We start from the raw sequence: 13938 nt of genomic DNA, 5'->3' as shown, positions 1-13938 counted from the left end.
AATTAAAAAACCCATTTTGTTTAGTGTGCCCCTTATAGCAAACAACAATAACAACAAACCCTATCCATCCATTTAAAAAAAAACCCACAAAGCATCTGCCATTATCTGAATGTCATAACATGTACACATCATTGTAGAATGCACTTTTCAGTTTTTAAGATTTGTCACAGAAATCTTGACTTTTTGCACATCCGCTATGAGGTATTTATAGACCAGAAATTACTTTTTTTCTTAAGGTGATTTTTCTTTCAATGTGTTGCAATTAGAAACCACAGAGCCATAGACCAGATCTCCTTTTGAGGGTCTGGATCCAGAAAAGTTCAGCAAATCTGTTACAGTTGCACTTGATGAAAAATACTTTTCTTGTCAGATATGTAAGGTAAAGTCACTTTACATTTCATATGACCTTTTTGGAGCTACTTCTATTTAAATAAGAATTTCCAGCCCACTTCTTTCTGGCAAAGATGAAATGCTGTAACTGCTGAGTGATAAAGATTGCTGGGTAGTGCCACAAAACCTTTCTTCTCTTCCTCTTTCCTTCTCCCTTATAAATAATTTATACAGACTGTTGAACAGAACACAGGGAGCTTCACACATAGCTCAATTTAGTGTCACTCTCCTGATTAAGAAGACAGAAAGTTCTGAAACATTCCATAGCAAATTCAGCAATTTTGCAGAATTTATGTTAATATGCACCACGTAAAAAAAAAAAAAATCTAAACACAACCCAGTATTAAGAAGCTGGTGAACCAGACTTAAGGCTTTTCTGGTTCAGGATCTGTATCCATCAAGCTTGCAGAATGTCCATTGCATTGAGCAGAAACCAGTTCTTTCTTTCTTTCTTTCTTTCTTTCTTTCTTTCTTTCTTTCTTTTATTTTTTTGCAAAAATAGTTGGTTATGAGATGGCATGCATTCTGTTTCTTGCATCTCTTGTTGTGTACCTCAGATAGGTTACCCTAAGGCTTTCATGGCAAGTTTTGTTCAGAGTGGGTTTGTCCTGGCCTTCCTCTGAGGCTGCAAGAGTGTGACTTGTTCAAATTCACACAAGAAATATCTAGGGCTGACCTCCCCAGCCCTTGTCCAACACGCAGACCACTATACCATCCTGGCTTCTTGCACTACCAATCATGAAACTGTTAAATCCAGTGCAACTATGCTAGAGTGAGTTTTTGCTGAGCTAATTTCACATAGGAATCTAGGCTTGTTTCCCACAGTAGCCAGACCTGTGCTACATCTGCACTGAAGAAATAATGCAGTTTGGTATCACTTGGATTAGAGTTGCCATTTGTCCTGGAAAATCCTGGATTGAAGGGACTAAAAATGTCTCAGCCAGCTGAGCCAGTTGAAGCAGTAAATCCCAGATTTCCTCTTCACCATAGTCTGATGGGGAAGTTAAAATGCGGCAGTGTAAATGAAGCAGGAAAATTGTGCAAGAAGACTGGTGGGAGCCTCATTCCATCCTGCAGGCCCTGCGGGATTATTGTTCCAGTCCCCCTCCCTTCCCCTGACAGGCCCAGAAGGCAGGAAAAGAAAGGAGGCAAGCCAAGACGGACTTGTGTTGTGCAGTGGCTTAGGCCTAAGGCTAGGCAGCACAATGAAACTTCTCTTCCGAACAGCCTTGACAGAGTAAAGGTAGTTCCTTCACTCTCTGGGGCTTCTTGGAAACCTCTTCTCTTTACACCAGCTAGAGGTAAATGAAGAAGAAAAAGAGCTCTTAGCATGGTACTAGTACTAAGATTGAAACATAATGGTAGAAAAGTGCAAAGATTAATGTGCTGAATTGAATAATCAGAATGCAATTATAATAATTTGCATAATATTCAAATTAGATGCCTGGATATGGGGGATTGGAATATGGCAACCTTAACTTTAACTGCCATGGAATTCAGGTATTTGTAGCTTTGTGAAGTATTTAGTTTTCTCTGTCAGAGAGCTCTGGTGCCTCAACAAACTACAAATTCCTGGATTCCATAGTACTGAGCTATGACAAAGCGGTATCAGACTGCATTATTTCTGCAGATGCAGCCCCAGAAGCAAGACACAAGCAGTAAGCATCTTGAACTCTTAGTATGCCTGCTAAAAGGAAAGGGCCTGAACTTGTCATCTAAAGGAGATATCGAGGATCTCTCTAGAAAGGATACTCGATAGACAGGAGTTCTCTGAAAGCTATTTCCGTGGTAGCCTTGGGTCACCCCATTGGTGACACCCAGAGAGTGTCTTCCAAGGCTGACCTCAGTAATTTGGCAGGAAGATTTAGGAGCAGCTGCTCCTTTCAGCAGACTGATCATAAGCCATTTGGGACTTTAAAGGTAGCAGTACATAGTCATGATGTATAGTAGGTATGGATAGTTTTATCTTCCATGAATTTATTGAATTAATTTCTCTCAAAGCTTGCTTTTTCTGTCAGCATTCCCTTCATTAATGTTAGGTTTCTTATATTCTTGAGAACAAGGATGTAGCAATTCCCTTGCTAAATCGAACCAAAGTAAAACTAATTCAGGATTCAGTCAGGTGCTGGACAGATAGCACTGAAGGATCAGAAGTTGTGCATGAAGGCCGCAGCATTCTCCTGCACTTCTTCCTCAGGCAACTGGAATTCAGAGTCAAACATCCTTTAAAACTGGAGAGAGAAAACCCAACCCTCCTCCCTCAACATACAAGGAGGAATTACTCAATTCCAGAGCTTTGTATTTGCTGCTATTACTCAGTTGCATTAATGGAACCTGGGGTTTACTATAGGTCACAGAAATGATCAGTTTGAGACTCTCTGAGGCTGTGGTGTCTTTCTAGTTCTTAGGACAGTAATGCTGACTTAAAAGTGTGTGAGAAAGAAAGGGTGGATGCAAAAAAATGGGAAAGGCTAGTAAAACGTTCAGTTATAAGAGGCAGGGGCAAAATTTTGGCATCGCTCTATGGTTTGCAGAAGCATATTTTCAAAGTGCTGTTTCAAATAAGCAAAATACACTGGGCCTTGTGTAATTTATGCAGATGCTACCTGGTCTTGGAACTGAATTTTTGTTCCTTTGGTTGTTTAGTGGAAAGCATATGCCACCCTGCCTATTCTTCCTCTTTCTACAAAAGGAAAGCAAGATCTGCAAACAACTGAACTGGAGGATTCACTAACAACTGGCATTAGAGTGTTAGTAATGTAGATAGGAGCTATCTGTACGCTATTTAAGTTCTTATATTTGTGCTTTAAGCAGAAAGTATATTTTCCCTCCTTTTGCCTTGTGGGTTGCAGCATCTCATTTCCTTCATGAATGATGTTTGTTAGTGATCTGAAGCAGGGGCAAAGAGTATTGCATTGCAGAGCATTGTAAAAATAGCATAGATAATGCAGGCATCTCAGAGAGACCCACAGTCCTTTACTGCTTACTGATCCTGTGAGGCACCACATATTATTCTAAGACTAGAGCTGCCACCTGGTTAAATGAATATTATTTCATCATGTATGTAGGTTCAAATCAATTATTTAAACATTTTAAAGTACTGTACTTATTTGACCTATTAAAATTTGTAAAATAGTTTACCTAGTTATTTGACTTTCTCCCCAGAGCCTCCAATGTCCATATTGTTTGAGGATGATGGGAATCTGTGAGGCTGGGTTAGATATATGTATCCCGCAAATGCACCAAATCCCATTTGATTTTGGAGGCTGTGTAAAGTCAGCACTGTTAGTTACTTGGACTGCCAATGAATACCAGGTGCTGTAGGCTATATTTCAGAGGAAAGAACTGGTAAAACTACCACTGAGTATTCCTTGCCTACGAAAACCCTATGAAATTCATGGCACACCATAAATCGACAGGCAACTTGAAGGCATATATGTACACACACACACACACACACACACACACACCCCTCTTTCTGTTTAGGCAAAATGCAGCTTGAAGGGAGTGATTTCAATCAGGAAAATAAGGCCAGGAGAGGATTGATAACCTCAGTCTTGGAAGTACTGTTCTGGTAAAAACAAAGTGTTAGCTCCACCACAGCTGCCTTACATCAAGCAACTGGAAGCTGCAGTCACAGAACTCACACTTGTTCATAAAGTTTGTTTGTAAAAACAGTAGTTTTAAAGCGGAGGCAGTGCTACTGAGAGCTGTTACTGAATAATATTAACACGCTGCCCTATTTTCAATATGCTTTGAACTCATTTGTGGACTAATTCATACAGTATTCATCTAAAATAATATATAGAAATTGTTAGACAATACTGTAATTAAAAGAATTAATACATTTTCAGGGTGTGTATAGAAGACAGCAGCCTACTTTTTTATCCTCCAGTGTTGTTTTAACATTACTCAACCATCTCCATGTTATATCACCAAGCAGTATACTTAAAATTATGATGTTCTGTTCACTTCTTTGTTATGTGTGTATATTGTCACAGGCCTGGGCAGAGAACTGTTGATGACCTAGAAATTATATATGAAGAACTTCTGCATATAAAAGCTTTATCTCATCTTTCGACAACAGTGAGTCATTTGTATTTCATTTCCAGTCAAATAAATAAACAAACAAATAAATCTGGGCTGACCCCTGTCTAATTCTGCACACATTTGTCATATGCTGGCCTGGCCCAGCCCTCTTCAATACCCTTTGAGAGCCCCCCAATTATCCCCACAAAATAAAGAATATATTTGCATAAAACATGCATGGGTGTAGCTTTATGTGTAGATGGTAATTTTGAAATTGTGCTATAGTATAAATAAAATATGCTAGGTACATTAAAAAAAACTTTTGAAATCTGTTTTACTACATGTTCCTTCTTCCTTTACCTTCCCTCAGCTTCACACAAATTAAAGAGTGTCAAAAATTATTGTTTGCCATTTGTTTTTCTTCAAGGTAAAGCGGGAGTTAGCAGGTGTTCTAGTGTTTGAATCACACCCCAAAGCAGGAACAGTCTGTGAGTTAAATGAATTTTTAATCATCTTATCCTTGTGTCTGACACTGAGCTAATTACTTCTTGCATTGCAACTGAAAATTTTAGAATTTGAGTGGCAGGAAGAAACAGAAATGTTCTATTCCATTTGTATTATATTGTGAGATATGATGTAGGACTTGGAGGTTTTGAGGTGTGTGTGGGGGCATATGGAACAGAAGCAATGAATTGATACCATTTATTTTTTGAGGGGAGAAACTGAAAATATGTAGGGTAATACTTAATTTCCATATCTTCATGTTTCTGTATTTGTTTGGAATTCCTGGGGATGCATCTACCCTGTAAAAATAATGTGGTTTGGCACTTTAAGTGATGTAGCTTCATCTTATATAATCCTGGGATCTATAGTTTCACAAAGTCTTTAGCCTTTTCTGCCAAAGAGTGTTGGTGCCCCACAAAACTATATATCTCAGGTTTTTGTAGGATGGAGCCATGACAGTTAAAGTGGTGTCAAACTTCAGTGTAGATGCACCCCATTGATCCTAATGGCCTTTACTTCCAAATAAATTTGCTTAGGGTTACACATACAGTAGGATGTAGTGGTTTTAAGGGCAGGTTGTCCATTTCAGGCTGAAGATAGGGGATGCAAAGTTGAATGCTTCCCCGTGCAGCAGCAGCAACAAAACCATATCAAAACAGATTTTTAAAAATCAAGAAGAAAACTTGTATATCAAGGAGAGAGGTTCTAACTCAGATTCCTCTTTGATAATCTAGTTTTCTTCTTGTGAGTGTATTTGCTGTATGCTTTCATGTCAGCTCCAACCTATGTTGACTCTGTCATAAGGTTTTCATAGGACAGGATTTATTCAGATGAGCTTTGCCATTTCCCTCCTTCTCTTAATCTGAGAAAATGTAACTTGTCTAGAATCAGTGGGTTTCTATGGCTGAGCTGAAATTAGAAAGCTGGTCTCCCATAGTCCTACTTGAGAACTTAAACTACTACATCATACTGACTCCATGAGCCAGGACAATTAAAAATTATGATCATCTACTGGAAATCAGAAGTGGTTACATTATTCTACTAAGGAAAAACTTCTGTATTTCATTCTATGGAATTTGTTAGTCAGGCCTTTGCCTACCCCATACTAGAGAAAAGGAGAGGCCACAATAAAAACAACAATTTTTAATTGTTTTGTTGTAATATGTCTATTAGAATTTTTTTTTTGTAACCCGCCTTGGGTCCCTATCTGGGAGAAAGGTGGCATAGAAATCCAATCAATAAATAAATAATAAAAAGGGGAAACATTCATAGAATTGCTTTTTCCACTGAATTTTGTATACATTAAGTGTATTTGCTTCAGAGTAAAAGTGTACATGGTTTGAAATTGTTTTTACGATCAAAGTTGTTATAACTCTTGTTTTATTTAATACTTTTTATTTTGTTTAAATCATTTATGGTTTTAATCTAGAAATGTTGTAAACTATTTATATTGAACATCACCCTAAGAACCAATGATAAAGGGTGGGATTACAATATTTAAATAAATAAATATGAAGAGGTCATTACATTTTCATTGTACCTTCATTTTTTCTCCTTGATATTCTGTAGTATTTAATCAGGGAGAAGAGGGGACCTCGTGGTATATTATTCTAAAGGGATCAGTAAATGTAGTCATCTATGGCAAGGTATTGTCTTCTTTATATTTCCTTTATACTTCTTTAGTGTGTGTGTGTGCATGAATGCATGTATATGTGCATGCACTACACACACATACATGTATATATAAATGTGAGTGCAGGCATATTGAGCACTCTGCTTTCCAAAATGAGATAAATGCTTTCTGCCTTCATTGGATGCAACCCACAATATTTCTATAGTGCCAGTCTGTGGGGTGGGGTGGGGAGGAATAGTTCTCAGGTTTAGTTAACAATCTGTATTGTTGTGTATCTCAATCACAAATAAAGGCAGAGGTACACAGAGCCCTAGTGTGTAGATTGCAGACATAATTGGGCATGGATACAGCACATGGTATAATAATGCCCCCCCTTCTCTTCACACATGGGGCCTGGAATGTGAACCATGATTCTCATATATGAGAAATCCCTGTTCACCACAATCTATCTTAACTTGTCCCATTGATATCAGGAGGACCTAAGCATTAGTGACCAGAGCTCAGTCACAGAAACATGTTTTATATGCCGAAGACCCCATGTGCCATCCCTGGCACTTCTCATTAAAAGGGACAACCAGACCTCTACCTGATGTCCTGGGAACGTTTTGCCAGAGCAGGTAATACTAAGCAAGAAGAAACAGTAGCATCCCAGACTGGTGTGAGGAAATGTTGCTTCTCGTGATTTAGCTCCTTGGCTTTTACCAGGTCTTGCTGGTTGTTCTTACCACCATGGACACTCATTCCATTATTGCTGGGTGCTCTTTGTAACAATTTTTGGATTCACACTAGGGCTCTTCCAAAGGCTTTTTAAAACCAGAGTGAGGTTTACTGAGTGAGTTCTACGGTCTGAAGGGAAAATTTCCTCCTTTTTTTTTTTTTAGAGTTACAGAGTTATACTGCAAAAATGATATGTCACCAATATACTGTAGCACTCTAATTTAAAAAAAGAAAAACTAAGACAAAAAAGAAGAAAACAAGGGAACATATTGTTCGGATACGTCTCAGAATGAAAAAGGAATCTATGCGAGTGTGGGAATAATACTGTATGTTGCATCTAATGCCAGAAATTAGCAGTAAATAGTCCATAACAACAAAACAGTTGTTTGGATATTAAAACAAACAAACAGCAACAATCTTCAAACACTTGCCCTTTCAAGTAGCTAAAGTATAAGGCAGTTTCTTATATTTAGCCCATAGATTTATATGATTAAATAACTGTGGTTTCTTTTAAATTTGTATCTTCTTTTTAAAATAATGAATTGTTTTGAAATCACATAATGCATTAATAAATTTATATTGTACTTTATATCTTCCATGGGGTGGAGTGTGTTACTGTGTTCCAGCCAAAACCACTAAGAGTTGCGTGGCAGAATTTTCTGCCCATTTCATCAGATTGTCTCTATGGGGCAGTACAGACGGGTGGGAAAATGCTGCCCCTTTTTGCTGCGTAGCCTTGCCACGGCAACCAAATGGAGAGGCATCACTGTGCAGCAAAAAAGGAGCCGCCTAGAGTGGCTCCTTTTTGCAACGTCGTAAGAGCTGTGTCACAGCCCTTACGATACCGCTTCCTGAAAGAGATGTATGGGTGCTAAGATGGCCACACATCATCAACACGCCCCCCGTGTGGGTGGTGCCAGACAATAGTGGCGCCACATGTAGTAGGGCTTGGGAGCGTGCGGTTGGTGCATGCTCCCGAGCCCTACTATTGCCGCCAGGACACTGCTTCCTGGCGGTGTGTACCGAGCCTAAGACTCTTAGAAGTTATTTAACATTATTACTTAGAGACTATAAGCCGCTTACAGAAGATCCTTAAAAGATGGGATAGAATAAATAGCTAGAATAACATAAATGGTTTATTTTGTGTTTTGAAGTAACTAGATCCAATAAACTCTTCTGTCACATTAGAGCAAACGCGACTTCAATTAACTCTGCAGTTAAATAGGCTGCCGTGCATATAGAAACTGCTAGTCACTGAGGAAAGTCTATTATTCAACAAACTTGATTTTAAAAAGTGTTGACTGAAAAACAAGAAAAAATATAGAAAGTTGGCTTCATTAGTGCAGCCAGAAGTCTGAATCAAATTTCAGAGAACAAATTCCATTCTTTCTTTGCCTCTTGCTTTTCTGTAGTATTAGTAATAACCAGCTGCCACATATTGTTATCTCATCATTATTTGGACTGTTGATTTCCTGCCAAATGCATTTATTATAGTATTTGGCTTCAAAATTCAGTGTTTGCAAATGGAGTGTCACTGAAACAAACTCTTAATGACAGTTTATCTGTTTGGTTTTTTTTATTATTATTTAAGGGTGTGGTCTGTACACTACATGAAGGCGATGATTTTGGCAAGTTAGCATTAGTAAATGATGCTCCAAGAGCAGCTTCCATTGTTCTAAGAGAAGATAACTGCCACTTCTTGAGGGTAGACAAGGAAGATTTTAACAGGATACTCCGGGTAAGTCAATGTGGAGGAGGATTTATGTTACAGAAGTGCTGACTCTCAAATGTTGTGCTAAAGACTGGAAAAACTGTGATCTTCCAGATGTTGTCAGACTGCAGCTCCCACCAGCCCTCACCAGCCTTGCCCATGCAAAAACATTTTAAATCCAGTTTTGAACCTTAAAAATAAAGATCTGGAAGGAAAGAGTCATTTCTCTTTGTGTTTTGATAAAAGAAATGTGTGAAACAGTTTCACCTTAAAGCATGAAAATGCATGCATATAAAAAAAAAGTCACATATGCTGATTAGGCTGTTTAAATCTCATTTACTTTTGTGAGATTTAAGCAGTCTGACTGAACACAAAGGTACCAGATCCCTTCTGATCTTGGAAACTGAGGGGGGCGGGGTCAGTCCTGGTTAATAATTGAATGGAAAACTGGCAATGAATACCAGGTGCTGTAGGCTATATTTCAGAGGAGAAAACTGGCGAAACCACCCCTGGCATATTCCTTGCCTAAGAAAACATTATGAAATTCATGGGGTCACCATAAGTCAACAGGTGACTTAAAGACACTCACACAACTAAATACAGGATAATTGTCCAAGGAAGATTAGTGGCACCTCTTGAAATTCATAGGTGTTTGGTTAGTTCCAGGTTGTCATGAACTCTCCATTAAGGCCAATGTAAAAATACAACCCCCTTTCCTTAGTTTGGGTCCCATATCACTCCTTAATGCAGCAATACTGTATAATGTTTTTATTATTTCAAGGATTTATTTTATTGCCGTTCACTGTCCCCTTGTGGTGTTAAAAGCTTTTTGTATTTCACTGGCCTGGATCCTAACAAATGCTTCTTCTGTGACAGTATCCCTTTAGCAGAGTTTTGCTCAGAGGGCACTGCCATTGATAGCACTGGGGCAGAGTGTGAAACAATTTTTGTTAGTTCTATCTTCTATTCTAAAGCCCCTTGCATACACACATCCTAATTTTGATTAGACTTAGAAGACTCTGGAACAGTGTGTGAGGTGATGCAGGAAGCTTCAGAGGAAATTGCCTCCATAGCTTCATCTAGTGGAAGCCTCACCAGCATTCTAGTCTAGATAGGAGGAGGTCTTCCATTTATGGAGCATTAGATAGGGTCAATTGTCCAAGCCATTGTTTTAGAATTTATTTGTAGCTACTATATTAATTATGCAAATTGGCTTTCAGGATGTTGAAGCAAACACAGTAAGACTTAAGGAACACGACCAAGATGTCTTGGTCCTGGAGAAGATCCCAGCAGGAAACAGAGCCTCTAATCAAGGAAATACACAGCCTCCTCAGCACAAGTATGTTTCCCTTCCATAACACTGAAGCTAGCCTATGATTAATGTTTGATTTTATATAACAAGTTAGTGTGTGTATGTGGGGGGGGGGGGGGTCTCTCTGTGAAAGAATGCAGTGTGTCACATTTGAAAATATGTGATCTACTAGCAAAGAATGGTGTGAGTTACATGCACTGAAGTATACAATATATGAACTTTCAAACACATTAACCACAGTTGTTCAGATTTCCACAATCAGTTCTATGCAATTTTGATTTTAGATATTTGACATGAAGAAAACGTTGAAAGAAAACTCTGCATCATAAGAATTTTATTATTAAGCAGAACAATCTCTAGGAACAGCTTTTAAAGCACATTGTTTTGACATTAAGAAAATAGATATAAAATGTTGGATTTACAACTCAACACTAATGATTGACTCTGCACAAAATTGTTCCTGCTGACTCACAGATTAAGAATTTAGGATGTGCAGGTACATGCAAAGTGCACACTGACTTTTATCTTGAAAATAGTTGTGAAAGCTGCCTTTAAAGTGCAGCTTGCTTGCATTATTACCCCTTCAATTATCCCCCCCCCCATCATAGTGGACAGCTCTAAACACTAGTCCATATTAAAATATTTATGGATGTAATACATGTTTGTCATGAGAATTTGCTAAAACTTCAAGAAGAGATAAACAACTCAGGCTGTGCCTGGTATTCCTTTAAGGCATTTTTTTTCCTTCAGGGAACAACTCCAGCTATATGACTAACTTTGGCTGGTTATCTTATGGCTCCTCTCAGGTTAATCAGTTATTTATGCTTATAGGCTATTGTTACTGTTTTGTTTCTTTTTTGACTATCAAAACCAATGTTGTTGCTAAGGATCTCATATCCTATCTCAGCCTTGCCTCCCTGTTCTGGGCCCATATCTGGAGTTGCCACATGACAAAGAGGTCAGGGCTCCTGTACTTTACAGTTGTGTAAAGGAGGGAAGTTCAGCAAGTGTACTGTAGCTTATCATGTAAACTTTGCCTGATGAAATTTCTTCTTCTGCAAAACTGTTTAAAGGTGTAGTTTATTTTAATTGTCCAATTAAAATTATGGCTGTGCTACTTCATCCATGAAACCATGCTTAAGTTTTCCTGAACAGAAATAGCATTACACCTCTGGCTGGAGGCCACACTCTCAAGTGTCTAAGAAATTTCTCTCCATCCTGCCTTGACTGCATCTGAATGCAGGACTCTCCTCCTTCTGTCATTCTACTTTCTTTGAGGCTCCAGGAATGAAGGATAGCTCTTTTCCTAATTATTTTAGTCATGTGCAGAATAAGCAGATGTCCTCTTTTTCCAGGAAATGTTCTACATTTCAACCTTCTATCCAGGAGGAATTTCAAAATGTCCTCATTTTTCCCATGCTCTGAGTAAACTTCACAGCACATGAGATACAATACTTGGAAAGTTTTTCGCACTGTCTCCTTTCATTTTGGAAATATTAAAAGGCCAGGGAAGTCTTCAGTTTGGGAATACATGGCCTGAATTAAAAAAAATGGAGGCCACTCCATGGTCTCATCACATCTCATCTCTGCTGAGCGCCATCTCAAAGAGATTTTGCTTGAGAGCTAACTCTAAAGACCTGCATGCCAACTTCCTCTTCGTGGGCAATCGCAACCTCTCTCTTAACTGACTGATCTCTTGCCGAGTACAGCATCCAACTAGTCTTCAGGCTCTGCAAGCCACTTCTACTGTTTCATTTTCACTTTCATATTTAAAGTACAGCAAAGTGAACTCTCTCTCTGTCTCTTTTCCTCGCCCACCCCTGCTCGCTCTCTGTGCTTTACTCCCCAAGATACCCAGTTAGTCTCTCTGCAAGGATGTTCTCTTGGTTTAACAAGGGTTTGTGTTCTTGGGACATCAATACAGCTCTTCCCAAAGGGCTGTCAGGTAAAAGAACTGTGTGATGGCCAGGGCTCAAAGTAAGGAGAAGCTCCCAGGAGCTCAGTTCCATTACTTATTTCTCAGCAGGTGCCTTTTTTATTTTTTTTTTGGAGGCAGGGGGAGGTTTCCCATTTCCCCCCTCTACTTGAATACAGTAAAATGATGCAAAGTTGTAAGAACCAAGTGGTATAGTAAAAGTATACTGAGAAAGAAAATTGGAGAGGATGATAGACATTCCTATTTCTCATTATCACCTGAACTAGTGCAATTCGGTGCTCAAATTACAAGGTTGCCAGATGTGGACAAGCCTCTTCTTAGTGATGCCTCCTGTAGCTACAGTTTTAAAAATGTTAAAGGCCATTAGTTGGCTAAAACTTTGGAGGAGGAGTTGGAAGGTAGGACTTACAGATACTGTAAAGAACCTCCTATCTCTACCCTCATAATTCAAGAACTTCAACAACTTTGGCAATTATATGAATACTACTTGTCACTTCTATGCTCTTTTTATTAGTAGGAGAGTCAGTTTACTTGCTCCAATTGTTGTTGTTGTTGTTAACTGCTCTTGAGTTGATATCAACTCATGGCAACCCTATGAATGAGATGTCTCCAAGCCACTCTGTCCTCAACTGTTCTGGTCTTGCAGGCTCAGGGCCATGGCCTCCTTAGTCTATCCATCTGAAATACTGCCTTCCCATCTTTCTACTGCGCTTAAGGATTTTGTCTAGTTTTTTTTGTAACTGCTCTCTCCAATCGTCTTCTAATTTCTTGACTGCAGTCTTTGTTCTGATCAGTTATTTATCCAAAATATTGAAGATCCTTAACTGTTTCAATTTCCTCATCATCTAGGTTGAATTTATGTAAATCCTCTGTGGTCATTATTTTTGTTTTCTTAATGTGTGTAGAGAGATTTTGTAGCACCTTTGAGACTAACTGAAAGAAAGAATGAAATTGACAGCATGAGCTTTTGTAAACTTCAGTCTACTTCCTCAGATGCATTTACAGTAAGCCTGCCTTAGCACTTTCTTCTTTGATTTTTTCCAGCAGTCGTTCCAACCACAGATCATTGCAAAATAAGGCTCCATAGTGAGCTCAGAAAGAAAATGTGCTGACAAGAACAAAATAATTGTAGGAGTAACATGGGTAGACAACCAGGAGCAAAGATAATATGAAACACTTTAAGAAAGCCTGGTAGCTCAACTCTTAAGAAATGTGGCATGGCAACTGTTTCTTATCCCAACTGACCCCAGTAATAATGTAGAAGTTATCAATGGTTGTCAGCTGTCAACAATACCTATAGAGCCTTTTGGGGGAGGACTCTGATGTTAATAATACCACTGAACTTAGAATTGTCTTGTGATGGGGGCTCATTTCTCAATATCTGTCACAATTGCCCTCACTGCTTTGTGTCTGGCTATTTTTCCTATTCTTCTTGACTTGGATATTTGTTGTAACAACTTAACTAGATTCCTTTCCCTTTTGATCTCTGATTATCTTTAAGCCTGTTCTAAAATGAAAAAAAAATCTAATTAAACTAAGCAAGGTCTTAAATTCATATGGAGCCTACTGATAAGTATGTGCTAATGTAAATACATACTGTATAAAACATATCTTGCTGATGTTAAAACATTACTTTTTAAACATTTGCATGCCCTTTTGTTCTTCCAGCAACACCCAGAGGGCTATTTTAGGTAATGAATTCCCTT

The 13938-nt window shown here is 38.6% G+C and overlaps 1 protein-coding gene across 4 annotated transcripts in view; it reads left to right on the top strand.

Moving 5' to 3' along the window:
- Nucleotides 1–13938, top strand: part of LOC149313753 (rap guanine nucleotide exchange factor 4) — a 196436-nt gene that overhangs the window by 147151 nt on the left and 35347 nt on the right. For all 4 annotated transcript variants that reach the window (XM_089519740.1, XM_089519741.1, XM_089519739.1 and 1 more), the window contains 5 exons: nt 4392–4476; nt 4847–4907; nt 6493–6569; nt 8865–9011; nt 10205–10323. In XM_089519740.1, the coding sequence (XP_089375866.1) occupies nt 4392–4476; nt 4847–4907; nt 6493–6569; nt 8865–9011; nt 10205–10323 (489 nt within the window). The remainder of the gene's footprint in view (nt 1–4391; nt 4477–4846; nt 4908–6492; nt 6570–8864; nt 9012–10204; nt 10324–13938) is intronic.

Source organism: Sceloporus occidentalis, unplaced genomic scaffold (assembly GCF_023333645.1).
Source record: "Sceloporus occidentalis isolate IW3139 unplaced genomic scaffold, rSceOcc1.0.p SCAF_4, whole genome shotgun sequence".
Taxonomy (NCBI): Eukaryota; Metazoa; Chordata; class Lepidosauria; order Squamata; family Phrynosomatidae; genus Sceloporus; species Sceloporus occidentalis.
This window is presented reverse-complemented; position numbering and strand designations above follow the sequence as displayed.